Genomic DNA, 26302 nt, shown 5'->3' with positions numbered 1-26302 from the left:
TCCTCTGACAGGGAAGTCACTAAACTGTGACAGACAAAAGCTCCATCATCTTTAAACCCAGCTGCTCTTGTTCACTTTTGTTTTAAACATGGCAAAATTCCATGCTTCCTGCCATTGTCTCAGACAGGTGACCAAAATAGGATTTGCAACATTTCAGTCTATATTCTAATTGTAAAGAAATAAAACACTTAGGCACTAAACTAGTGGATTGCACCCCCAAGAAAATTCAGATTATTTAAAGGATACCTTCATCAGAAAAAAGCTAAAGCATGGGAGATCTTGTTTGTAGCAGAACGGTATTTTCCTCAAGTGCTCACAATACTGCCAAATCTCCAAAACAAAAAAAAAAACACCCAATTGCTGAGTTTAAAAGCTGACAGCCCCTTTCCCTCTGAGCCACAGACAGCATAGAAACGCAGGTACCCAGCACCAGAGGGAGCTGGCTAGCACAGACAGCTTCTGTCAGGCGCACGCTGTAGCTGCTCGGCAGCAATCTATACTTCCGTAACCAAGCTTCGGCTTCACTCCTTGCTGTAGCCTGTCCCCGCCTTTGACCCCGTGCTTAATGAAACTCCTAGTCTCTGCCTTGACCTGAGGAAGCCGGCCCACCCGTGATGTTGCTCGTGCGCCCCATGTTCAGCGCTAGGATGGGCAGAAGGGAGTACAACAGTGCCTCGGTCACTGGGGGCAGTTTAGATGCTGTGAAATGAAACCTGTTCTAAGTGTACTTGTTTAACTGTATTGTAATATTACTTGTTGAATGTAGTAATTAGGTATTTATGAATATATTGCTGTAATTTCTGACAACATCCAAAAAATAAAATCGTCCTAAATCATGTTAAGAGGAAGATCTTTTTTTATATCATAATGAGCATACCCCAGTTTCCCAAAAGAACTCAAACATGAAGACACTGATCCGGCACTCTGTTGGCCCAGGTACTAGAGATGAGATCTGAGAGACACAGGCAGGCGCCCTGGCCTCCACGGTAACCAGTAGTTCGCCCTAACAGGAAGAGGATTCAGATTAAGGCGGAGATGGAAAGGCAAGTCCCAGCCCCTGAAACCAGCTCTGGACAGCACTGTAACGCAGGCTGCCACGCAGCCTGGCCCGTGGGTGTTTAAATAACCAGCACCTACGGCCGAGACGCCTGGGCTGGGGTAACAGTGCTTAAGTCCTGTGAGCCAAGGGCAGAGGCCAGCCTCGTCTGAGTGATGAGGTTGTGCGCGTTCCCAGGACTCCCTGCAGCCTTGGACACACAGTTAAAAGCAGGCTGGTTCTAAAATCCAATGGTCAGTTTGCTGGATGGCACTGGACTAAGCGCTTCCCCACCGAGGCTAAGGGACCACACAATTAAGAAATGCTACAGTGAATTGCAAGGAACTTTCTCTTAGAAAAAAAGCATTTTCCCTGAATATATCAAGAATAGCGTACCAGTCCCACCCTTCCCAGCAGTCTTCTGCCTCACTTGGCACTAGAGAATTTCTTAATAAACGAACCAGACATCTTCTAGCAGTCAATGCAGTTTTGGGATCACCCGGACTACAAGGCTCACTCCTTGGGAGTTAGGCAGGGAAAAAACTCAACAAAATCAGATAAACCAGGTTTGAGCTGATGGCATTTTTATTAGGTAAGCACGAATCGGGCCAACATCACTGGCCGCCTTACCAGCCATCCCGTGTGAGCACCTGCACATTAAACTTAGCTCACAAAATGAGGACCAAGAAGGTTGCACAAAGGCCCTGGGGCTCACCACTGCTGCTTCACCTGTTCCCGAACTCAGTATAGCATGACATCCAGAACTTAACCCCGAATCCCCAAAGAAAAGCTGGCTTCTAGCATTACATGGGGAACTGAGCACTCAGGAGCTGTTTGAGGAATAACCACAAGCTGATATTAAACATCCATTCCTTGTACCATTCTGTGTTCACACACTCAGAGATGCCTCCGCTGGCCCCCTGGCATCACAGGAAGAAGTCTCCAGGACTCCAGAAGCACAAGTACCTCTCCCAAGTCCTGTGCACTCGTACGTCACCCAGCAAATCTGCAGTAAGTGCCAGGCTTCTAGAAGTCCTGAGACTGGGCACTCTCCGCGGGCTGCAGCAGGTTTGTGCGCAGCTTGTACATGTGGTTGAGCGCTTGTGTGAGGAAGGCCCCGCTGGTGTTGATCTCCATCAAGGTCAGGTTATCCAGCTAAAGGAAAAGGCAGACCAACTAAGCCAAGGAGATTTTGCTTTGGAGACAAAGTTACATTCTACTGAATAAACTCTTGGTGGGGGAAGCTGCTGGGAATGGAACCCCCCAGGGCCTCTACAGGCAAGCCCCAGTGAGTAGGGTTTTTTGTTTATTTGGTTTTTTTGGTGGTGATTTTGTTTTTGCGCTAGAGCTTACATTTAGGGCCCTGTGCTCTTGCTCAGCTTTCTTTGCTCATGCTGGCATTGAACCATTTGAGCCATACCTACAGTCCAGCTTTTTGTTGGCTAGCTGAAGATGACTCTCAGATTTGTCTGCAGACAGAGCAGACAGAATGCACAGCTGGGGCCAGAGGGGGACAGTCAGAACAAGGCAGATCCTGTGTCTCTGAACCCTATCCTCAGATCTCAGCCTCCTCAATAGCTAGGATTTTAGGTATCAGCCACTGGTACTCAGCCCAGTGAATGGTCTTAAAAGCACAGCTAGCAATTCCTGTTTGTAACAGCCTGAGCAAGCAGGCTGCTGTGTGACACTCTGGCAGCATCAGAACTGGCAGGCAGAGCTGGGCAGCAGCAGGTGAGCAGCAGCAGCAGAAGGGCCAGCGATGCCTACCTTGGCATGCGCCTCCTGCTGCTGCACAAAGCTGTCAGCAGAAACCCGGAGCTTGGCCATGCGTGTGTCCCACAGATCCTTGATGAGGGTCCGGATGGCATCTGCTTTGGGGATGTTATCTGAAGCACTAAAGGAGGAGTGAAGACACCAAATAAATGAAAGCAACACTGGGCAGAAACATATCTTCAAAAATGCTGACTGAATTCAGATGAAACATTTGAACTATTCCAGATGCAAAAACTGTTTTGTCAGCCAGGGGCTGGAGGCTCACGCTTGTAATTCTAGCTACTCAGGAGGCTGAGAGCTGAAGATCTGAGGGACAGCGCCCAGACGCAGAGTTCAAGCCCCACGACCCACCAAAAAAAAAAAAAAAAGTTTGTTTCCAGATTTGAGTCTTGAACAGGTTAAATCCAGTGCAAGGATCCATGGATCCATGCTGCATTCCAGCTGAGCACAGGACTGGTGTGCGCCCCAGGGAAGGGTCTCATTAGCCATCCTGTCAGGGTACGGGGCGCTCTGCTGTGGAACTTCCAAGCAGGCTGGGCTCAGAGGCCGTGCCTTCTGCCACAGTGCGCAGCACTGAACACATCTCAACAGAAGCCCAGGTTCACAACCACCCAGACAGGAACCTAGCAACCCACGTTCCACCCTGTGCCTGACATAGCTGAAGGGCAGGGACTGTCCCACGGTACAGCCAAAGCAAAAGGCAGTTACACACAGAAGCAAGCAAGCACACACGAGTAGACACAGTGTAAAAGTTCACACAGTGCAATTCTGGGTAGACGCTTAGCATGGCAGTATCAGCCCTCCTAAACCAGCCTTTGAAGGAAGGCAAATGACCAGATAAAGCAGAAGCAAATACTCCTCACTCGGCATGCCAGCTTATGCTGCACATTCACTCGCATGCCACCAGCGGCTCAAGACTGGTAGGAAGCAGATCTATGGCATGCAGTGTATGTAGTGAATTGTACTACAAACCCAAACATTTACATCTTGTGCTCTGAACAGATTAAACAACAGCAAATCCCAGGTTCTTGTCTACTGAAATTCATAACAAAGTTGAAATTGGGTCCTGTAGCCCAACTGAATAATAGAAAAAAAGATTTTGGTAGAAAGTGCACACACAGTAAAAACCTAAAATAATGGACAGGCCCCTGGACAGGCTGTGCCTCTAGGTTCTCCCAACCCAGCCCTTGGCCCCCACCCCCATTCCCAACCTACCCAGTCTCTGCACTCAACTCTACTTTCAAGTCCCTCCCTCACCTGCACCTTTCACAGCTCCTCCCATACCCCAGGACCCCCAAGATCCTGCTCTGGTACCGCCAGGCCTGTGGCTCTGTTGACCCGCACTCTGCATGTACTGCAGCTTAACCCGCTTCCCTTCTGCTCCCAATTCCAGATCTTGCACAAGCACCTTGCTGGTCATTGTGTTTAGTAGAAGGAAGAACTGAACTGCAGGCTGCTAGCAACACAAGGCACGTTCATATGACATGTCCAGATTCCTTTAAATTCAGCCATGCCAATCAGGGCCCTAACATTTCAGTTTCTCTAAGCACAGGTACAGTCCCAGTTTTGGTTCTGCTCTTGAATTTATCAGCCAAAAGATGGTCAGGAAGCTTCAAAAGCCTGGCATTTTGCAAGCTAAATTCTAAATACCTCCCTGGCAAAACATGCATATGTGCACATCTTTTTGCTTTCACTCATTCGTTTTATGAGCATGCATCAAAGGCTTGTGCTGGGGACCCAGTGCATTCCAGAGTGGAATGGAAGAACTAAGGGATGTATTGTGGAGGCAGAGGTAACACAAAGGGAAAATGGGGATGGGGGAGCCCATCAGTCCTGCAGATGTAAGAGATGGGGCTGCTACTTATGACCGTAAAGAACAAGGGCCAAGGAAGAGAGGGTGGGGGTAGAGGACTAGAACCCACTATCCTGGGCCTTGACAATTACTTACTGATTCAACAGGAGTTTGGTGAGCTCCATGTAGTAAGGGCTGGGCACAGGGGTAAATGTTTCCTCCTTTCGTTCATGATCCCTCAGCTGCTCCAACTTTTCTGAAATGAGAGGTTAAAAGTTTTATCATCACTACAGATGAGACTTTTTTTTAACCTTTCGTATTTACTTATTTGATCAACCAGCAAATTCATTAAAGAAGAAGCCCTTCCGGAATAATTTAACAGTGACTAGATGATTCCAGGTCTGCTTGAAACTCTCTCCGGAAGGCAGGCAGTTAAGCTTTTGCTGTCGTTGCTGTAGTGGGGGAGAGGGGCTGATCACAAACCGAGGCTAACTCCGACAAAGTCAAAGCTCTCCACCCCATTTTACCGGAGAGCCTCCTGGGCACGGCGGTCCCAACATGTTTGGAAGGCTGAGATCAGGAAGACCTCAGTTCAGGCCAGCCAGAGCAAAGAAAAGCTCAGAGACCCCATTTTTACTGAAAAGGCCAGAATAAATAGCAGGATCCAGGTCCAGTTTGGCAAGGGCAAAAAAAAAATAACCAGAGCGGAAAGGGCTGGGGGCGTGGTTCGGGTGAAAAGCCCTCGCCTGGCCTACAAGTGCCACCCCGGGAGTCGGGGGTCCGCGGTGCCGGGTCCCCGGGTGTCGGGGATCCGCGGTGCCGGGGTCCCCGGGTGTCGGGGTCCGCAGTGTCGGGTCCCCGGGTGTCGGGTCCCCGGGTGTCCGGTCCCCGGTGCCGGGGTCCGCGGTGCCGGGGTCCACGGGTGTCGGATCCCCGGGTGCCGGGGTCCGCGGTGTCGGGTCCCCGGTGCCGGGCGTCTGCGCGCACTCACCCACATCCATCCAGGCCGGAGGCAGCACGCGGCACTTCTGCCTCTGCTTCAGGTTGACGGCCAGCCACAGCGGCACGTCCACGGGAAGGCCGGGGTTAAACGGCCCCAGGTCCCCCTGCGAAGGGCCCGGGCGTCACTGCAGGAACCGCCCGCCGCCCCGAGCGCCCCCCGCCGCCCCGAGCGCCCCCCACCCCGAGCGCCCCCCACCCCGAGCGCCCCCCGCCCGCCGCCCCGAGCGCCCCCCGCCCGCCGCCCCGAGCGCCCGCCGCCCCCTGCCCCGAGCGCCCCCCGCCCCGAGCGCCCCCCGCCCCGAGCGCCCCCCGCCCCGAGCGCCCCCCGCCCGCCGCCCCGAGCGCCCGCCACCCCGAGCGCCCCCCGCCCCGAGCGCCCCCCCGCCCCGAGCGCCCCCCGCCCCGAGCGCCCCCCGCCCGCCGCCCCGAGCGCCCCCCGCCCCGAGCGCCCCCCGCCCCGAGCGCCCCCCGCCCCGAGCGCCCCCCCGCCCCGAGCGCCCGCCGCCCCGAGCGCCCCCCGCCCCGAGCGCCCCCCCGCCCCGAGCGCCCCCCGCCCCGAGCGCCCCCCCGCCCCGAGCGCCCCCCGCCCCGAGCGCCCCCAGCCCGCCGCCCCGAGCGCCCCCCGCCCCGAGCGCCCCCCCGCCCCGAGCGCCCCCCGCCCCGAGCGCCCCCCCCGCCCCGAGCGCCCCCCCGCCCCGAGCGCCCCCCGCCCCGAGCGCCCCCAGCCCGCCGCCCCGAGCGCCCCCCGCCCCGAGCGCCCCCCCGCCCCGAGCGCCCCCCGCCCCGAGCGCCCCCCGCCCCGAGCGCCCCCCGCCCCGAGCGCCCCCCGCCCCGAGCGCCCCCCGCCCGCCGCCCCGAGCGCCCGCCGCCCTCACCCCAATGAGGTAAATCTTGTCCAAACTGAAATTAGGGATGATGGTAACCAGCTCTTTCTCAGCCAGAAACTCCACCTCGGCGGCGTCCATGGCGGCCTCAGCGGCCGGCGGGGAGCTCGGAGTCTCACGGGACACCGGGGGTCTCGGAAGAAGCGTCGCTACCGACGCCACTTTCCCGCCACGGTGCAGGGCCCGCCCCCGACCGGAAGACCGCCTTTGGCAGCCTATCGAAACACAGCGCTCTCTGCAGGGAGCGAGAGGCGGATACCGCTCTTGTCACCCGTCTTCGGGTTGGCCAGTCTGAGAGAGGCTGCGCGCCTGCCCCGCCCCATCCCGTAGCCCGGTTCCCGCCCCTTTCGCGAAGGCTTCCGGCCCCGCCTGCCTGCTCACCGTCTCCCGGCCCCGACGTGAGCCTGATTGGCTCCTCCTCCGCGGAGCCCCGCCCGCGCGCCCCCGCGAGAACCCCTCCTCCCCTCCTCCCCTCCTCCCCTCCTCCCCTCCTCTCCTCCTCCCCTCCTCTCCTCCTTCCCTCCTCCCCTCCTCCCCTCCTCCCCTCCTCCCCTCCTCCCCTCCTCTCCTCCTCCCCTCCTCCCCTCCCTCTCTCTCCTCCCCTCCCTCTCTCTCCTCCCCTCCTCTCCCTCTCTTCCCTCTCTCCCTCCCTCTCCTCCCCTCCCTCCTGCCCTCCTTCCTTTCTCTCCTCCTCCCCCCACCTCTCCCTCCTCCTTTCTCTCTCTCCCCCTCCCCTCTTCCTCCCTCTTCTCTCTCTCTCTCTCTCTCCTGTCTCTCTCTCTCTCCCCTCTCCCTCCGTTCTCTCCTTATTGACCCCAGGGCTTCCCACCCGCTGAGCACAAGCTCTCCAGCCCAGCCAGCCCCTGCAGGTGGAGTGCTCCACTCTGCACACCTGCTTCCAAACCAGATGCCCTCAGCAGGGCGCACGGGTCAGCGAACTCACCTGTCAGAACTCCCAGAAGCAGAAGCGTGTCATTACCATGGCTCTCCCGGGAAGTGTGATCCAGGCGTCCTGGGGGAGGACAGAAAGCGGAACCATCACAGGTCAGGTGGCCATGTCGGGCGGTAGTAAGCCAGAAAAGGTTACACTCAATCTATGGTTGGTGGGGGCGAAGAGGCTGAACACACATTTCACACTCTGGTCATGAGGCCCTGGGAACGCCAGGTGTGGTGGTATATACTCATGACCCCAGCGTCAGAAGGACGGCAAGTTCAAGGCAAGCCCAGGCTACATAGCCAGACCCTGTCTCAACATAAAGCAAGGCTGTATTTGCCTGGTATGCACATGGCCCTGGGTTGCATATCTAGCACCAAAGAACAACTGCCTGTTGCTTATCTCCATTAGGAGCTATCGGGGGCAGACCTGGAGGTTTTACCGTGTACTAGAACCTTCTGCAGCTAGGAATCTCCAAGGAAATAACCAAAGCTCACTCGGGCAAGGAGCCCAGTAGAGCCCTGGCCCTTTCTTCTTTAAATTGATCTGGGAGGAGCAGATGCCTGAAGTGTTGGGAGGAGGGGGTCGTGGGCCACCTGGACCCTGCCAAAATAGAATCTGCCTCCGGCTTCCGCCAAGGGTGGGTGCCAGCTTGTCTGCATTTTTGATTGATGGGGAAATGTTTTCTTGACTGGCAAATATTTGTGTTGGCAAGGCTTCACTTCCTGGTTTTCGCAGCCTATAAAAAGAGCAAAAAGGAAGAGCTCTGGGGAGACAGCTGAAATCCAGAAGCTACAGTGGGAGCAGAAGAGGAGAGCAGTCCAGCCTCAGTGTCCTGACCTGTAAAACAGCCCATGCTGCCACTTGCCCCACAAGGCTTCTGGGAGAACAAGTGTATTCCCTCCACTGCACAAGGCGCGGATGCCCCTACCAGGTAGGGGGCTCAAAATGTCCAAACAGCAACCACAACCCAACGTCCGCTAACAGATGCACTGAGAGGCGGAAGGTGCCATGGAGAGCCACAGGTACCTGCCGCTGAGCACCCATGGCTCACGCCTGTCATCCCAGCTACTCAGGAGGCTGAGATCTGAGGATCACAGTTCCAAGCCAGCCCAGGGAAGAAAAGTCTGTGAGACTCTTATCTCCAATTAGCCTGAGCTGTGGCTCAGCTAGTAGAGTACCAGCCTTGCTTGGGCAAAAAAGCTCAAGCTGAGTTCGAGCCCCAGTATCAGCCTAGACATGCACCTACAAAGTCCACACATTGTATGACTCTCTTTGGATGCATGTTCAGAATAGGCAAGTCCGTACGACAAAGATTTTGTGGTTGCCTGGAGACGGGAGAAGAGGGAGGGTGGGCTGGGGAGAGATGACGGTTAATCATTTTTATGGAGTGATGGAAACATTCAGGTGTTCGAAGGCAGTGACGGGTGCTACCGTAAACCTCCTGGCGGCTTCAGAGGGTGACTCTTACATGAGGCGAATTATTCCTCTTTAAAGTCTGGAGGTTTATTATTTTGGGGGTTAGTGCTTGGATTTGAACTCAGGCTCTCAAGCTTGTTGGGCAGGTGCTCTGCCACTTGAGGCCGTTTCTTTTTAGCCCTCTAAGCTCAGGCACACACAGTCTGACAGGAGAGGTGGGTGGCTGGAGAGCTATAGGAAGTAACTGAGCAGTCAGAGGGCACTGGGGCTTCCAGACACAGTCAAGAAGAGAACCAGAGGAATGGAGCTGGGGGGAGCTGAGGTGCTGGGTGGTCTGTGACCTGTGCAGGGTTCCCCGCTCTGGAACCGTCTTCTAGAAAGCAAGGCTGCCTGTTCACATCACCTGTCAGGCTTTGTTCAGATGCCCGGGGGCACACGCGAGACATACAGAAACAGCTTTTGTTTCCTTTTGTGTTTTCAATCCATGCGCACATTTCCCTCATACCAGTGAGAGTGTGCAGTATTTGTCTTCCTATGCCCAACTTACAGCATCATGTTCATCTGCGTTGTTTCAGATGACAGAACTTCCTGCTTTGTAAGGGCTGAGTAGTAGTCTGCTATATTTGTGTCCAGTTGTTTAGAATCCATTTACCCTGGGCTGGGAATTTGGCTTAATGGTAGAGCACTTGCCTGGCATGCATGAAGCTCTCCTGGGTTCGATTCCTCAGTACCACATGAATAGACAAAGCTGGAAGTGGTGCTGTGGCTCAAGAGCTAGCCTTGAGACAAAGGAGCCCAGGGACAGCGCCCAGGCCCTGAGTTCAAGCCCCAGGACTGGCAAAAAAAAAAAAAAAAAAGGCAGGACAGTTGGGTGGATCCCACGTGGGGATTTTTGTGAGCAGTGTGGCAATGCTCATATGAGTGTATGTGGGAATCTCTTCAACACACACACAAATTTCAATTTCTTCAGAAACTCCAAGAATCTGGAACTGCTAGATCGAGGTTTTTGTTTTTTAAATCATACATAGATTCCCTACATAAGCACTCACTTGCTCTGTCCACTAGAGGGCAGAGCTGCAGCACCGGCCCAGACCTTGGTTGAGAGCCTCATTCTCCAATTTGTGGAACCTGGGTTTCTTTTAGGAAGCAAGAAGCCATTGTAGGAAGAGAGCTCAAACTTGACACCAGCTGAAAAATCAAATAAAGAAAGAAATAACAATAGTGGCAAACTGAACATTCACACCTGTAATCCTAGATACTTAGATGACTGAGATCTGAGGATCACGGTTTGAAGCCACACCCTTCAAGTAAGTCTGTGAGACTCTTCTCTCCAATTAACCACCAGAAAACTGTAAGCCAGCCAGGCAGCGGTGGCTCACACCTGTCATCCTAGCTACTCAGGAGGCCGAGATCTGAGGATTTCAGTTCACAGCCAACTCGGGCAGGAAAGTCTGTGAGACTCTTATCTCCAATAAACCACTAGAAAAGTGGAAGTGGCACTGTGGCTCCAGTGGTAGAGCGCTCACCTTGAGCTGAAAGCTGAAGGACAGCGCCCAGGCCCAGAGTTCAAGCCCCACAACCGACAAAAAAAAAAAAAAAAAAAAGTGGTGGAGTACTAGCCTTGAGCAAAAAAACCCAAAAAACAAAAAACACCTCAGAGACAACACGCTGGCTCTGAGTTCAAGCCCCATGAGCAACTAAGAAAAAGAAGCGAAGAAAGTGTCGTTGAAGGTAGGCGCCCTTGATTAGCAGTGATAGAGGGCACTATCACGTGGGTGTTTCTCCCTAAAAAATTCCTACCTCCAGTCTGAACATGATCCTCGCTTCAGGCAGACCCCACAGGTGCGCAGCACAACGCTGGGCCAGCATTATGGAGACCGTGACGGCCACCCAGACCAGAGCAGGTCCCAGAGCTGCCAGGGACCGGGACGGTCAGGCGGCTCCAGTGGGCGTTGAGGGGGAGTGAGGGCCTCGGGAGCTATGGACGTTCGAGTCACTCCTGGCTCCTTATCGATGACATTGGGGTGGTGCTGCGGGGTGAGGGGGCGGGGCGTCACAGCTGCTCCGCTGGTGACCCCAGCCACCCCAGGTCTGCTCTGGGCAGGACACTCTCCCCGCTGGGTTTTGTGGAGGACTGTGGTGGAGACCCAGAGAGCAGACAAGGCCTCACCCTTCTCAGGGCCTGCCCTTGTAAACTGCTCTGTTCAGGGTTGGTGGCTCACACCTGTAATCCTAGCTTCTGGGGAGGTCCTGAGCTCAGGCAGCAAAAAAAGCAACTCTCATTTTATTTCGGGTTTTCCATCACAAAACCCAACAGATGCCCCCAATCCTGTCCTTCCTATATCTGGGCAAACACTGTGTGTCCCCAATTGGTCTGGAGGAATGGAGCCCTGCAGAATGCTCCACCCCCCTCAGCTTAGGCACAAGGATCGCCATCTCCCAAATTAAATCAATGAACACCACCTGCAGCCTTACAGTAGTCTACAAGCTCCACGTGTGTATCTTGGCCATGCCCATGACTAGTGAGCCTGCCTCGTCGCAGAAAAACTTGAGGTGAAATGGCCAGACCATGTCCCTGTGCAGCCCAGGCTGCCCTAGCCCCCCGCTAGCCTGTGCTGGATGATGCTGGAGATTCCGTGGTGTGTTTGAAGAGGGGCGGGGCGTGGGGCCGGCGGTGCCCCTCTCCAGCAGGAGCAGGAGACGCTCAGAGGCGCGGGCAGCGGTGCGCACGTGACTCCCTGTGTGCACCCTGCCAGGCAGAGCCGAACACAAAAAAAGCTCCCGGTCCACCCAGGGGGCCACCGGGCCCTCTGACCCACTTGTGGCTCTCACAACCTGGCAGCCTGTGCCCCAGGCCCCTGCGGTCCTGCCTGCAGCTGGCACGTCCCCTGGCTCAGGCGGGAGAGTCGAGGTAAGGCTGCGTCCGTGTGCTGCCCCTCCGCGGCCTTCCAGCATGGTGTGAGTACACCCTTGTGTCTTTTTGCCATCTGCTGCTGTCATTATAAAATCACATTCCCATCTGCTTTCACACTCCCTCCCCCCCATCCCCCCCCCCCCCCCCCCCCCGCTTTGCAGGAAGGCACCATGAATCCCAAGAGGCCAGACCAGAATGTTCCCTGGTCCCCTGCCCCTCCCCCCCAGCTGCCCTCAACACACCAGGGCATGGCTGCAGAGCCATCTTTGTCTCTCCTCCCTAGTGCTCATCACCTCGGCCTCGGTCACCCAGCACTCTTCGGTGGGAGCCATTCATGCATTCACAGCTTCTTGTTTTAATCAGTGTGCTGGGCTGTGACAAACCACAGACATTGCTAATCCATCCCTGAGGGTGTGTTCAAAGAAGGCCCAGTAAGTCAAGGAGTAGTGTTTGAATCTGGGCCTCTAGGCCGGCTCTGAAGAGGCCCTCCACTGGCCGGAGAAGCAGCAGGCTGACACCGGAGCCAGGGCAGGAAGGCTGGGTAAGGTCAGGCCTGCGGCCTGCGGCAGAGATTGGGAGCACCGTCATTGGAAGCCAGCTCAGGCAAACACAGTGAGATTCCACCTCCATAAACAAGTCTCCAGAGCTGCGCGGGTGGGGGCCTGCGGGCCACCAAGAGGCCAGAAGTAGCCGGACGCCGGTGGCTCACGCCTGTAATCCTAGCTACTCAGGAGGCTGAGATCTGGGTTAAAGACCAATACAGACGGAAAAGTCGGTGAGATTTTTTTCTGGGTCAGTCCTGGCGCTGGAACTCACGGTCTGGCGCTGTCTCTGAGCTCTTCTGCTCAAGGCTAGCGCTCTACCATTTTCGGCCACAGCTCCCCCTGCCCCAGCGTGCCATGACCTCCACCCTCCTCTCCCCAGGCTCTGTGCTCTCCCACCCGAAGAGGCAGGAGCAGGCATCTGTAAGGAGGACCTTTACTTAAAATGCAAAAAGGCGATTATAAATCACATTGGGACTGTTGCAGTATCTGTAAAACAATGTATAAAAAATGGAGCCAGTCCTCTGGAGAGTTTGGCGGCTGCGGCCGTGTGCGGGGCCGGGGGTGGGCCCAACCCTGTGGCCATCGTGGATGCAGATAGGTCCCCTCCCCTTCGCCGTGTGAGCTCGCTGCGAGCACGGAGGTGGCGGGCGTCCGGCCCACTCAGCACCGCGCTGGGGCCTGCAGCTCGCCACGCGCATCTTGCTACCTCTGTCCTGTCCAGGGCCCGATCGCTGTCCGCGTCCAGCTGCCCAGCGCAAAGGGAACCACCGGATAGGTCCTCAGGCCTCAGGGTCCATCTCGCCATCATCCGGGGCAGTCCCCAACTCATCCAGCCAGACTAGGAGACAGACAGCGGTCAGCACACTGGGCCCACGGGCTTTGCCTCAGGCCACTACCCCGAGTTCCCTGACGTCTGGGCAGGGGTGTTGCTGCAAGCTGGGAGGGCCCTGGTGATGCAGACAGCCAGGGGGTCTGGGCACCCCTTTGGAGAGGCCTTGGTCTGCCCTTCTATACAATGGCAGTGAACGCTGTGACCGAGCCAAGTTGCATGCAGCCATGGCCCAGCGCCAAGCACAGGCCCGGCTCCAGCCTCCCTGGAGCTCACAGGGTGTCCTGAGGGCAGAAGGGGGGCATGGCTGGGGCTCCCTCTCCATGCACCCCTCCCCCCACCCATCCAGAAGGCACGGGCATGGTCCTCTCCAGCCAGGCAGTGGACATCAAGCTGGAGCCCTCCCGGCCTGGCCGCGGCAGCGAGCGGCGCCATCATGGCCGGGCCAGCCAGCCCAGGCCAGCGTGCCAAGCCCGTCACAGCATGCAGCCCGGCGCTCCAGCCAGCTTGAGGGTAGTGAGGACCCAAGTCAGGCAGGGCAGAGGGGGCCTGGGCGCTGTGCCCAGGGCCGCGGCGCCGACTCACCCGTCCACCTCGAGTCCCGGGCCAGCACCATGCTGCCTGTGGGCGTGGGGGGCGTGATGATGATGTTGGGCACGTCCAGGTTCTTGTCGTTTAGGACGGGGGCCTCGTCATGGCTGCCGCTGGTGTTGACACACATCTTGAAGCCTGCGGAAGCAGCGTGTGCACTCACATGAGTGTGCACCAGTGCACAGGCACACACGTGCACACACAAGTACACAAATGTGCAGACATGGTCACACACAAACACGCGTGCACACACATGAACATGCGTGCACACTCATGCACAGTTCCCTCCCTCCGCACCGGCAGGAGTGAGCGCTCTGAGGCAAGGGGGGAAAGTGGAAACTGAGGCTCAAGGAAGCAAAACCCCAGCCTCCAGGCTCGCACAAGCCGGGGAGGGGCGGACGTCCGTGTCTGTTGGCACAGATGTGTGGGTCTGAGCACAGCCCACACGGGTGATCTGGAACAAGCATGGCTCCCAGAGCCTTAGAGAGATGCTGGAGACCTGGGGGAGGGGAGGGGCGTACCCCAGCCCCTGTGTCCTGTCCGGCCGGGCCCTGGACCAGGCCCGCTGCAGGGATGGCGACACGAGCCTGCCAGCTCTGCCCCAGCCCAGCACTGGTTTTCCCAGCCAGAAGTTATTTGTTGCTTAACATGCCTGCCTATTTTTGTTGCTGTTGTTCTTGCCAGCCCTGGGGCTTGAACTCAGGGCCTGAGCATAGTCCCTGAGCTTTTTGCTCAAGGCTAGCGCGCTCTACCACTTGAGCCGCTGCACCACTTCCGGCTTTTTCTGTTTATGTGGTGATGAGGACTGGAACCCAGGGCTTCATACATGCGAGGCAAGCGCTCCACCACTGAGCCACCTTCCCAGCCCCCGCTTGCCTATTTCTTGGCTAGGATTCCAGACCACCAAGGCGCAGCGAGCAGACGGACGTGGAGACACGGGTTTGGGTGTGGGAAGCCATCTGTGGAGGCTGGGCACTGGCAGGTCTTGGGACCCCTCGCAACACACTGAACCCTTTTCTTCTCAGCAGCACCCAGGGTCTCAGTACTGGGCCGCACTGCCTGGCTGGCTGGCTTTGAGACCTACAGACACCACCCACAGCCCGCCCGCAGGCCGAGTCTGCTCTGTGAGGACGACAGGGCTCTGACAGGCTCCGGGTGGCCCTGCCTAGCAGGTGACTTCACTCGGGGCCTCGGTTTCCCTGGCTGTGCACCCAGCGCCCTGATACCAGCGTTTGGAATAACGCGGGTAACACGAAGCAGGTGGGAGGCATGACCCCGGGGTTTCAGCTAGCCGGGGCTCGGACCCCACTTCCAGGCTCTGCCCAGGAGCCTGCTCTCCCAGGCCTCCCAGACCTGGCTCTGGCAGGCCTGCGGCCCGCGGGCGCCCCCTGCTGGTCTCTGCCGGCTGGCGCTCTGCTCTGTGCGGTCCCCATGGTGGCTGCACAGCACGGCCAGGGGACAGGAGACACGGCACTCCGACCCACCCAGGCCACCAGCTCCTCAGCTGCCCAGGGCACACTGCGGGCAAGGCCCCTCTGCTGGGCCTGCTGGCGCCGCTCCAGACATCTCCACCCACAGCCCCCGTACCCCACTCTAAGAACGACCATCCAGCCAGCCGCCCGAAGGCAGCTGGGGGCCACTGCTGGTGGACAGAGGCCCCGCGCCCTGTCCCCACCTGCGGTCACCCCTGGGGGGCCAGACACCACATAGCTGGTCCTGGCAAGACACTTAGCTAGGGGACGTTTTGTCCTCTCATCGGAACGGCCGTGGGCCGGGCCTGGCAGGGCTCAGGCAGTGGGCACCAGGGCCCCTACCGAAGCCAGGCACGCTCCAGGTCCAGGCACGGCTGAGAACAGAATGGTCTCCGCCCTGTGCCTCCTGCCCCGCCCCGCCCCGCTCCACCTCCACACAGGAAGAGGACCTGCAGACAGCAGGGTCTGCTGGAGGGGAGGGAGGGAGAGCGGCCCCCCTTCCCCCCCCACCCCAGAGGCCGCATGTCGGGTCTTGAGGACGGTGGCCCGGGAGGCGGGACATCCCGAGGAAGAGAGCTTATGGTTTGTCCTCCCAGCAAAGCAGATGATCTGGCACAGAGAGCTCGGAGACTTGCTCCAGGTCATGCAGCACTGGACAGAGCCTGCCCTCCCTGCAGCAGAGCCTGGGTCAGCGAGAAGCAAAGGGAAAAGCAGGCTTGAGAGGTGAAAGTGGTAGTCTGAGGCTGTGGGGGGGGTTCAGGGGCCGCAGAGAAGCAGGAGGGCACTGGGGAAGCCATAGCATACGCAAAGGCCCTGGGGCAGGAACACAAGGGCTCAGGGGACTGGCACTAATCTCACAGATGACAGGGCAAATCTTTTTTTTTTTTTTTTTAAATCAAATGCCTCTGAGGGTTTCAGAGGCATTTAATCTTTTTTTTTTTTAATTCCAATTACAAGGACGGTCTGGCATCCTTACGGATGGGGTTGGACAGCTCTGGCCACTTTTACCTTTTCCAGGCAGCCCAGCCCCTGACTGTGGCTGTTCTAAATCTCTTTTTAATTAAGGGAAAAGCCCCGGCTTGCGTCAGGGATGCACTGCCGGAGAGGGGACGGGGAGAAGCGGAGAAACGAGGCCATGACGCAGGGCCCGGGCGTGGGGCGGGGTCCCTCCCACCTCCTCGCCAGCTGTCCGTCAGTAGAGCTCACGTCACGGTGCCCATGGGTGCGGGGTCACGCGGCTGTGGAGCGGAGGAAGTGCAGGGGCCCAGCGCGCCCTCCGTCCACCGTGCCTGCCACAGACACAGACAACGCCTCCAGAGGGCGCCATCTCAGCCTGCCGGGCATGGGCGGCTTGGGGGAGACCCAGGTTCCCGGCTCAGCACAAGTCAGTGCCTGACTTGGGGTGTTGGGGACACGGGGGGGGCATGCTCCACCGATCCTCAGGGCGCTGCCCCACCGCTATGGCTGCGAGCCCAGGCCTGGCCTCAGACGAAGCCAGCGCTGAACCCCCTGCCCGCCCCGGCCCAGCCCACCGCAGACCCAAGAGCGCGGTCCTGTCTCCCACTGTGGGGCTCAGAGGAGAGGAGGCCGGCCGGCTGAACAGGGTCCCCCTGAAGTTACCGGGCCCAGGGCCCCACAGCAAGGACCGGCTTCCAGGTTCGGGGGCAAGGCCTCCGTGGACAGGGTCGGCTGCAGATCTTGTCACGAGCTCATGGTAGATTTGAGGGCTCGGAATCCGACGCGTGGAATCCTCGGGAGGCCTGAGACAGGTCTGGACCCACCAGACTAGCAAAATGGCCACAGGGAGAAGCAGGCAGGGAGTGGGCACAGGGGCTCCGGAACCCGAAGAGCAGGAAGGACCTGCACCAGGGCAGCACGGCCCTGTCACACTCCACCGCAGACTCCGGCCTCGAAACCTGTGAGGGGTTGGATTCCCCTTGCTGGAAGCACCCAGTGCACAGTCATTTGTTACGGCAGCCCCAGGACCCTTGCATCTGCTGGAGGCAGAAGCCGCCCGGTAGGTTGCATGGCCCTGCCCTGGGAGCACAAACCCCCGTCTATGGGGAGCACGGTGTTCCAGTTTGCTGCAGGAAATCCGGGGTTGCGGCAGTGTTTAAGGGGTGCTCTGGAGGGCTAGCTGGATGTGACCCCAGCAGGATACAGAGGTGCCCACACACCCACTCACTACCAAATCTGCTCCTCTTTTTTTTTTTTTGTCGGCCGTGGGGCTTGAACTCTGGGCCTGGGTGCTGTCCCTCAGCTCTTCAGCTCAAGGCGAGCGCTCTACCACTTGAGCTACAGCACCACTTCCGGTTTTCTGGTGGTTTATTGGAGATAGGAGTCTCACGGTCTCTCCTGCCCGGGCTGGCTTTGAACTGCGATCCTCAGATCTCAGCCTCCTGAGTAGCTAGGATTACAGGCGTGAGCCACCAGCGCCCAGCTCAAATCTGCTCCTCTTCAACCCCAACACTGCCCAGCAATCGAGGTGCAGGCCGCAAAGAGCAGACCCGGGACCCCAAGGGGAAGGCGGGTCTTTCCTGCTGCCGATAGCCGAGTACCTGCCGAGCCGGAGCGCAGAGCCGGCCGGGCAGCAGCGAGAGTGGAGCAGATGGAAGACGGCGCAGAGCTGGCCGCACCAGTGTCCCCCGGGGCTGCTAAGGACCCAAGGGACAGCCAGGGAACGGCCCCCGGGCAGAGCAGGAGCCAGGCACGCCTTGGCTGCTAGCCTGGGTCTGTCTTAGCCACGTGTACAGCAGTGGGTTCTTGGCCTCCACCCGCCGTGGCTGGGTCACGCCCAGGCCTGGGCAGCACCTCCAGGGACCTGGCTGGGCAGAGGGCCGCAGTAAAAAATGTATGAGCTTCCTTCCTGCCGCCCAGCTCTCCGCAGGGCCGGACGGGCCTGCAAGGCAGCCTTTTAAAGCTCCCAGCCCCTGGGGCTCTCGGCTCTGCGGGGCTTTTAGTCCTGCGGTGCTGGGAGTGTGGGGGGGTGCCGTTTCCAGGAACAGCTGGCTCTGTGGCACCCCTGGCCAAGACCCTGTGGAAGACCCGGCCGGAGGCCTGCCTGCAGCTGGAAGGAAGGTGGGCCCAGGGTTACTGCCAGGTCCTCCGGCATCACAATGTTGTGACCCAACAGTCAGACGCTGACAAGTGTCCTCAGCCCACAGTTGAAGGCCTGGTCCTTGGCACCCTGAGGGGGTGTGGGACCCTTTAAGGATGAGGCCTAGTAGGAGGAAGTCAGGCCACTGGAGGTGGGGCTGACTGAAGTGAGGGAAGAGGTCAGGCTATTGAAGGCAAGGTCCAGTGGGAGGAAGCCGGGCCACTGGAGGTAGGGTATAGAGGAGGAAGTTAGGCTATTGGAGATAGGGTATGGGGAGGAAGTCAGGCCATTGGAGGAGCCTTGGGGAGGAAGTTTGGGGATTAGAAGCATATGCCTCTGAGGGCTTTAGTGGAACATTGGCCCCTACCTCCTCCGTCTAGCTTTCCTTCTACCATGTTCTAGCACCACAGGCCCAAGTGACCAAGGACTGAAACTGAGCAAAAACAAACAATTCCTCCTTTGAAGTTGATCATCTCAGGTACGCTGTGATAGCAAATGCAAAGTGACTCATGCCATCCACCCAGTGAGTATTACTCAGTCCCAAAATGGAATGAAGGACCAGCACACGAACTAGGGGTGTGGCTCAAGGAGTGGAGAACTTGCCTAGCAAGCTTAAACCCCAGCATCTGCCAAAATAAACTAAAAAACACCATGAAACACTGACATGAAAGCTCAGTTGAACATGGAAACATGATGGAACCAGTGAAAGTCCCCAGAGACCACCAAAGGGCAAATGCCAACGATGCTCCCTGAAGTGGGCAGGGGCAGAGGCCGACAGGAGGGAGAGCAGGGCAGCTCCTGAAGAATGGGAGAGTTTCACCTCCTGCCTGAGAGCACGTGGTGGTTGCACAGGGTGGATGTGCTCGGTGCGCTGTGCACTTAGCAGTCACCAGAGTTCATTTTGTTATGTCTGTTCCCTCATCTTAAGAGAAAAACGACACAAAGATGCCCTGAATCCAGCTCTGTGCTGGGAACCGCAGAGTCCCAGGCCCACTGGGAAGTGAAGATTCCTCAGGTTAAACCTCAGCTATGTCTGCTCCCAGATCAGCCTACACAGCTCACAGATACTCCACGGAATCCCCCCCCACACACACATACGCATACACGCACGCACGCACACACGCACCACACATGTCTCTGTAGGCTGGGCCTGGAGTCCAGCATGGGCCAGGACCTGGAGATGATAGGTTGACTGCACTGTTCCCTTTGCGAGCAACATCCCGTTCTCTCCGGAGCCACCACTGCTCTCCTCCTTTACAAGCAGTCTTGGCAGAGCTGTCAGTCAAGATGCCAGACCTCAGTCAGAGGTGGGCACAAGAACTCTGCTTGACCAATCAGAGGTGACCCTAAGGGTCATCCATTCACCCTGGCCACACCTGCAGTCCCCCTTCACCTCCTGGGTGGGGGGAGGTCCATTCTTCACTCACATTAATTGATCAGTCCCCAAGCTTCAGCCCAGACCCCTAAGCTTGCCTAGAGCTCGAAAAGCGGGTGACAGAGTGCAAGGCAGGGGCAGACACGAGAGCTAATGAACAGCAGGAGCGGCTGCTCTCGGGAAAAGTGCTGTGCCGGGCCCCAGTGAGCCACACAGAGCCTGCCAGAAATCCAGTTCACTGACAAGGGGCTTTGTTCCAGGCTGCCCAAAATGAGCCTGACCTAGGAAAGGTGAAAGGGCAGGAAAGACAGGAGCAGCATCTCATGCTCCGTTCTGCACCGTGGCTCTGTGTGTGTGTGTAGGCATGTCAGTATGTGTGTGTGCAGTGTGTCAGGTGTATGGGTATGGTGTGTTATGTGTGTTGTATGTGTATGTGTATGGGAGGGATCTGTGCATGTAGGCTGTGTGTGTGTGTAACATGTGGGGCGCTGGGTATGGGGGGTTGGGTGTTCATGAAGTCAACTATGTGTACATGGGGGACAAATACCTGGTGTTTGTGTGTGTGTGTGTAGCGTGTGCATTGGGGTGTCGCCTGTCAGGCATGTGTGGTGTGTGCAGCGTGTGTGTGTGAGGCACTGGGGCGGTGCGTGGCGGGTATGTGCGTGGGGCACCGCATGGGTCTTAGGCACCGAGATGTAGCAGAAGGTGAGAGCCGAGTGCAGCTCCCAGGCCTGGGCCGGGAGAGGACGGCGGACGCCCATCCGCACAGGCAGAGCACCGGGGAGGGGCCCTGGATTTGGGGGCGTTCCATGTGGCCTGTTAGCCTGTGGTGCCTCTGGACAGAAAACTGTAGAAACCAACATGGCCTATACCCTTCATGGATTTTGGGTCCTTCCAGAACTCCCTCCCCAGTGCTCTTCCTTTTTCCAGCACCAGGCCAGCTGGAGCTCCTGCTGGAAGATGACAGGCCCCTTCCATATCCTGCTCCTCATGCTCTTGGCCGGAGACTGCCCTGAGGGGGAAACTGAGGCCCAAGGGCACTATTTTCCCTGTATCACCATATGCTGACTGAAGGGAAGCCCAGAGGAGGTCTAGGAGTCAGAGAGGCACCTGCTGTTTATGGCTTGAGGATGGGTGTCCCAGGGCGGAGGGGGGGTCTCCCTCCATGGCCTCCACCCCTCGTCCTTCCCTCCCCAGCCCCAGGGCCCCATCCTCCACCTCACCTTTCAGGCAGGACATCTTGAGCCCCATATCTTCTCCTCTGTGGGCCTGTGGAGTAAGAGAAGAGTCAGAGGCCAGAGTCTCTTCCCTATGGGCCACGGCCCCAGGGGCTAGCTGTGAGGTCACGGTGCCCACTGTGACCACCTCCAGCCAGCATGTGCTCACGGGCGCTGGCAGGAGGCATGGCGGGCTGCTGGGCAGTCAGTTCAAGGGCTGATGACCAGGGAGTGGCACCCCCTGATTTCCTTCTGGGCCAGCTAACAGTGGTCTCTGCAGAGCTGGGGACGGCCAGGCCAGGCCAGAGTGGTGCTTTCCATTATAATCTGTCCCCCACCCCTTTTTTAAGGCCCCTCATCAATAACCTTGGAGTCTTTGTTACAGTGCTGGGATTTGAATCCCAGGATGGGTCTACCCCCAGCCCTGCCTCCCCCCTTTCCCCCCTTCCCCCTCTCCCACCCCTGAAGCACCGGTCTGGTCCTCGGGCAGAAGTGCACAGCAGGCCAGGAACAGCCCATGCCCAGGAGCAGAGGGAAGCACGCAGGGTGCGTGGGAGGGGCCATGAGCAAGGCCGGGCTGGGGGCAGCGGTGGGGGCAGCCAGATTAAGAGTTCCAGGCCAGCTACGCAAGGAGACCAAGGGGCCTGAATGGAGCTCAGGTCCGGCACTTGCCCAGTGTGTGTAAGGCCCAGGGTTGGAGCCCTCCAAGTGGCACTGCCCAGGCACTGCCCCGAGTAATGCTGGGTAACTGGTCCTAGTGGCGTCTGGCTGAGTTTGTGGTTTGTTTTTTTAGTAAACTCCCAGGGGCTTCTGAGGGGCAGCTGAGGCCCCAGGCGGGGTGCCCTGCCTCCGGGGGACGGGAGGCTCCGCAGCTGGGGTGACGCCCAGGCCAGGCCTCCAGGGACGGCTCTCCTTCCCTTTGCTGCGTGCCCAGCGCTGCCCAGAGCCTCTCTGCACAGGGGGAAACCGAGGCACAGAGGGGTTAGCTAGCTGGCACAAGCTGTGTGGCTGCAAGGGACACAGGGCGTTGAACTTATCACTGTGGACACGAGCCCACGCTCTGGCGGCCAGGCCCAGCGGGACATCTTGGAGCCCCCTGGAAGCGAAACAGGCACGGGGTTTGCAGGGCACCCTTCTCCCCTGCTGGTCTGAAGCCCAAGCTTTCCTAGAGGGACCAGGTACCGGGAGTGCTGTAAAAGACACGGCAGGGAAACCACAGTAGGGCCGGGTGGAGCCAGCGCAGCCCAGGGTCCCAGTTCTCAGCTGGAGGTGGGAGATGGGGTCCTCCATGAATCTGTATTTGTAAGAACCTGTCAGAGCTGGGCACCGGGAACTCACGCCTGTAATCCTAGCTATTCAGGAAGCTGAGATCTGAGGCTCGAAGTTCAAAGCCAGCCTGGGCAGGAAAGTCCGTGAGACTCTTACCTCCTTATCTCCAATAAACCACCAGAAAACCGGAAGTGGCACTGGGGCTCAAGCAGTAGAGTGCTCATCTTTTTTTTGGGGGGGGTCCAGTCATGGGGCCTGATTGGGCCTGGGCGCTGTCCCTCAGCTCTTCAGCTCAAGGCTAGCGCTCTACCACTTGAGCCACAGTGCCACTTCCGGCTTTTTTTCTTTTTGCTTATGTGGTGCTGAGGAATCGAACCAAGCCCTCATGCCTGCAAGGCAAGCGCTCTACCACTGAGCCACCTTCCCAGCCCCTAGAGTGCTCATCTTGAACTGAAGAGCTGAGGGACCGCGCCCAGGCCAGAGTTCAAGTCCCATGACCGGACACACACACACACACACACACACACACACACACACACACACACACACACACACACACACACACACACACACACACACACACACACACACACACACACAGAATTAATCAGAAGAAAAGTTGTATCTTAGTTGACAGTATGGAATAAATATTAAGTTCTCTGACTGTGATCACTGCGTTTTCTAGAGGATGGTCCTGCTTTTAGGAAATACGACGTGGTATGTCGAGTCAAAGGTCATCCTCTCTGCAAATGGACGCTGGGCCAGGCAAGAGCGCAGTGGCAGGCATGTGTACGTGTAGACAGAAGGGAACGGCCAGCCAGGACCACTGGTGCAGCCTGTGATCCTAGCTCCTCAGGAGGCCAAGAGCTGAGGATTGAGGTTCAAACCAGGCCAGGCAACAAAGTCCATGAGACTCTTATCTCCAAGTGGTAGAGTGCTAGCCTTGAGTGAAGAAAGCTAAGGATAGCATCCAGACCAAGTTCAAGGCCCAGGACTGGAACAAAGAAAGAAAGAAAGAAAGAAAGAACAAAAAGAAGTGACCAGGGCCTTTGGCCACTTTGTGTCTCTGGTGATGCACAGGTGTTTGGATTCCTGCAATTTGTTTCAAAGTTGGGAACACCTTCAAGAACAGTTCAAACACTTGAAATCCGTTACTTAGAAGACAGAGACAGGAGCATAGGCTTCAAGGCAAGTCTAGACGGAGGTAGCAGGGAGACACCTGTCTCCAAAACAAAACACAAACAAAAGGGCTGTGGGTGTGGCTCTGGTGATAGAATGTGTGCCCAGCATTTGTAAGCCTGGCTCCAGCCTCGGTACTGCAAAAAGACAGGGTGGGGAGGGGGTAGGGGCGAGCATGCCCTGCTCCCCTACACAGTGTGGGAGCCTCTGTGCACGCTGGCAGTGTGAGTGCACAAGAGTGTGACGCTGGCAGTGACACCGACAGGCGGTGTGTGACTGGTGTTTCAGGGGCCCAGGCTCTGTTGTTTCCTTCTGAACCTGGGCTGTTCACAATGTGTACGCTGGTTCCTTCTGGCACCAGGATATATGTCTCCTTATCACTAAATGGTCACAGGAGCCTCTCGGGACAAGGACAGGCAAGTGCACAAACTTATTCTTCCCGGAGGGGTGTGTTCCTTCTGTGTGGTGACAGACAGGACAGGATTGGCTTTGCACACAGCCCTGCTCTGAAGCTACCATCATGTCCAGCGCCCCCCCGCCCCCAGGTATGTGTGTGACCATTTTCACAGGAGCCACAGATTTTTTTTATATGTTGGTGCCATTTCCTAGGGCTTGAACTCAGGACCAGTTTGCTGTTCCTGCGCTTTTTTGTTAAAGGCTAGGCTCTACCACGTGAGCCACAGCTGCACTTCCAGCTTTTTGGTGATTCATTTGTGGTAAGAGTCTCACAAACTTCCCTGCCTGGGGTGGCTTCTAATCACTATCCTCAGATCTCAGCCTCCTGAGTAGCTAGGATGACAGACATGAGCCGTAGGCATCAAGCTTCCTTTGTTTTTTTTTGTCGGTTGTGGGGCTTGAACTTGTGGCCTGGGTGCTGACCCTGAGCTCTTTTTCTCAAGGTGAGCAATCTTCCAGTTTGAGCCACAGCCCCACTTCTGGTTTTCTGGTGGTTAACTGGAGATGAATCTCACATGGAATTTTCAGCCTGAGCTGGCTTTGAACTGTGAGCCTCAGCTCTCAGCCTCTTGAGTAGCTAGGGTTGCAGTCCTGAGCCACTGGCTCCCGGCCTTCCATGGGGTTTTAACAGACAGGTAAAAGAATCTCAGAGGTATGGAGCTCCGCTGGGTGAGTGGCCGGCCCCACTGGCTTCCCTCCGGCCCCACTTGGGAAGACCATGGTGGTCCAGTCCCACTCTGCCACGGGAGGTGAGGCAGGTCCGGCAGGTGGCTGGGAGGCTGCAGTGTCTGCCTGGAATGCAGGCGGACTCTAAGACATTCACCACTGGCCCACAGTGAAATCTCTCTGGGTCTCCTTGTTTCAATTTGTTGGACCTGGCCTGTTTCCATGTGCCAAAGCCCTCTGACTCTGTCTGGCACCTCAAGGTGGAGCCGGATGCCCAGGATGGAGAGAGCGGCTGGCAGCCAACTGGCCTGTCTTTCTGCTGCCTCCTCCCAGATAAAATCTGAAAACCCACCAACAGCGAGGAGGGCCTGAGTCATGGTGGTACCTCACCCCCCGAACAAAGACCTCTTTTAAAAACCAGGCTGGGCCAGGGAGAAGTGAGTTGGGAGGAATGGGGAATGGGGCCGTGTGCCTAGGTGGTGGACCTGGGAGGCAGGACCAGGTCTGCTGGCCAAGGGAGGCTGCCGGCCCGGCCTCTCCAGAGACAGGGGCGTCTTCCTCCAGGTAGGGGCCGTACGCCCCTGAGCCTCTTCCTTCTTCACAGAGGGCACGCACTCTGTGCAACAGGGTCAGAACTCCTGCAACCGGTTTGGGCTGCAGAACTGCGCTGGGAACAGATGCTGGCTTTAAGGGGCCTCTGTCCGGGTCAGCGAGCAGAGCCACCTGCTCCGTCAGCCCCAGCCCAGGGGCTGTGGGCCTCAGGACGCCGAGCAGCTGGCCACAGCCTCTCAATGATTACCTCTCAGCAATCGGGGGCCAGTGTACCCACTGGGACCCCGCTGGGGCTGGGCACCTGCCTCTACCTTACAGGTCAGTACAAGCATTCTTAAATCGCGAGGGCCAGGAAGGAGAGGAGCACCCCGTGGGGCCGTGGGCCCGAAGGTGGTGGCGGGGCAGGTGTGGTCAGTCAGTGATAATCAGGAGCCACAAGAGGCCAGCGGGGAGCCATCTCGGGCGCCCAGGAGAGCTGGGCGCTGCGGCCTTCCTTAGCCGTGGCTCTCATCGTGGGCTTTACACCTGCAGCGGAGGCCTGGCCCGGCTCCCTCCATGCCCGGGTGGGCTGGGCTCAGGCCGGAGTTGGCCAGGTCACCGGCCGTGCGGCTGCGGCTCAGCCCCTGTACTCGGCGGGTCCTGGGTGCCCGCCCGGGGTGGGCTGGAGGCACGGGCGCCCGGCTCGTCTTCGGTCCGCCGAGGACAAGCCCCGGGCGCGGCACCTGCGCCGGGGACCCCGCGCCGGGGAGATTAGGCGGCGGCTGTCAGCCTCCTTGGGCCGGCGAGAGATTAAGTCTATAAATACCCGGCCTCCCCCCTCGGCCGGCCGGGGCCCGGGGGCGGGGCGTGCCGGGGCCTCAGTTTCCCCGGCCTCCGAGGCCCCGCCCTCCCCCAGGCCCCGGGCCCTCCGGCCCCGCCCCGCCCCGGGACACACCCCCGCGCCGCGCCGCCGCGGGCCCCAACTTTCCCCGGCCGGGCCCGGCCAAGTCCGCGGGAAGCCGGGGACGCCCGAGCGCGCGGCCCCGCCCCGCTCCCGCCCTCCCGCCGCCCGCGCGGCCGCGGCGCCCGGGGAGGCGCGCGGGGGCCCCGCAGGAGGCCGGGGCTGGGCGCGGGCACTCACCGCTTCCTGGGGCGCTCACGGCCGAGCCGCACGCGGGGCCCGCCCGGGCGCTGCCGGCCGCGTGCACCGGGCTCGGGGGCCGCTGCAACGAGCCTGCAGGAGACGGCAGCGCGGGTCATGGCCCCGCGGCGCTCCCGGCCCGCCGCCGCCGCCGCCGCCGCCGCCGCGCACGCCTCAGAG

At 58.4% G+C, this 26302-nt stretch overlaps 2 protein-coding genes and 1 long non-coding RNA gene across 5 annotated transcripts; 1 reads left to right on the top strand and 2 right to left on the bottom strand.

Annotated features, from left to right (window-relative positions):
* Positions 1-1603: 1603 nt before the first annotated feature.
* Positions 1604-6671, bottom strand: LOC138823519 (DNA replication complex GINS protein PSF2). The gene is made up of 5 exons (XM_070016888.1): positions 6479-6671; positions 5593-5707; positions 4758-4857; positions 2804-2930; positions 1604-2191 (listed from the first exon to the last, which is right to left on the bottom strand). Exons 1-5 carry the CDS (start codon positions 6566-6568, stop codon positions 2063-2065), a joined length of 561 nt encoding a protein of 186 aa, XP_069872989.1. The 5' UTR covers positions 6569-6671; the 3' UTR covers positions 1604-2062.
* Positions 6672-7208: 537 nt separating this feature from the next.
* On the top strand, positions 7209-12071 carry LOC138823522 (uncharacterized). 3 transcript variants are annotated; one of them, XR_011370848.1, is made up of 3 exons: positions 7209-7531; positions 8160-8355; positions 12038-12071. It is a non-coding gene; the product is annotated as an uncharacterized lncRNA (long non-coding RNA). The 3 variants fall into 3 exon arrangements; XR_011370846.1 differs by lacking the exon at positions 12038-12071 and adding an exon at positions 10096-10812; XR_011370847.1 differs by lacking the exon at positions 12038-12071 and having other exon boundaries at positions 8160-8735.
* Positions 12072-12278: 207 nt separating this feature from the next.
* LOC138823521 (uncharacterized protein C16orf74-like) lies at positions 12279-26302 on the bottom strand. The gene is made up of 4 exons (XM_070016890.1): positions 26123-26302; positions 20887-20932; positions 13714-13857; positions 12279-13137 (listed from the first exon to the last, which is right to left on the bottom strand). The coding sequence occupies exons 2-4, from the start codon at positions 20912-20914 to the stop codon at positions 13079-13081; spliced, it is 231 nt and encodes a 76-aa protein (XP_069872991.1). The 5' UTR covers positions 20915-20932; positions 26123-26302; the 3' UTR covers positions 12279-13078.

The sequence above is a fragment of the Dipodomys merriami genome, unplaced genomic scaffold (assembly GCF_024711535.1).
Source record: "Dipodomys merriami isolate MVZ:Mamm:240054 unplaced genomic scaffold, mDipMer1.0.p SCAF_120, whole genome shotgun sequence".
NCBI lineage: Eukaryota > Metazoa > Chordata > Mammalia > Rodentia > Heteromyidae > Dipodomys > Dipodomys merriami.
The sequence above is the reverse complement of the archived record's forward strand: the minus strand, read 5'-3'. Positions and strand labels throughout refer to the sequence as shown.

What these genes read in the sequence shown, in the direction of transcription:
- LOC138823519 (XM_070016888.1), bottom strand. Translation starts at nt 6,568, where the DNA reads ATGGACGCCGCCGAGGTGGAGTTTCTGGCTGAGAAAGAGCTGGTTACC. An exon ending in ACCAAACTCCTGTTGAATCA is followed by an intron (nt 2,931 to 4,757) that starts GTAAGTAATTGT and finishes CTCCTCCTTTAG; the next exon opens with TGCTTCAGATAACATCCCCA. An exon ending in AGCAGGAGGCGCATGCCAAG is followed by an intron (nt 2,192 to 2,803) that starts GTAGGCATCGCT and finishes CTTTTCCTTTAG; the next exon opens with CTGGATAACCTGACCTTGAT.
- LOC138823521 (XM_070016890.1), bottom strand. Translation starts at nt 20,914, where the DNA reads ATGGGGCTCAAGATGTCCTGCCTGAAAG. An exon ending in CAAGATGTCCTGCCTGAAAG is followed by an intron (nt 13,858 to 20,886) that starts GTGAGGTGGAGG and finishes CTGCTTCCGCAG; the next exon opens with GCTTCAAGATGTGTGTCAAC. An exon ending in CCGGGACTCGAGGTGGACGG is followed by an intron (nt 13,138 to 13,713) that starts GTGAGTCGGCGC and finishes TCTGTCTCCTAG; the next exon opens with TCTGGCTGGATGAGTTGGGG.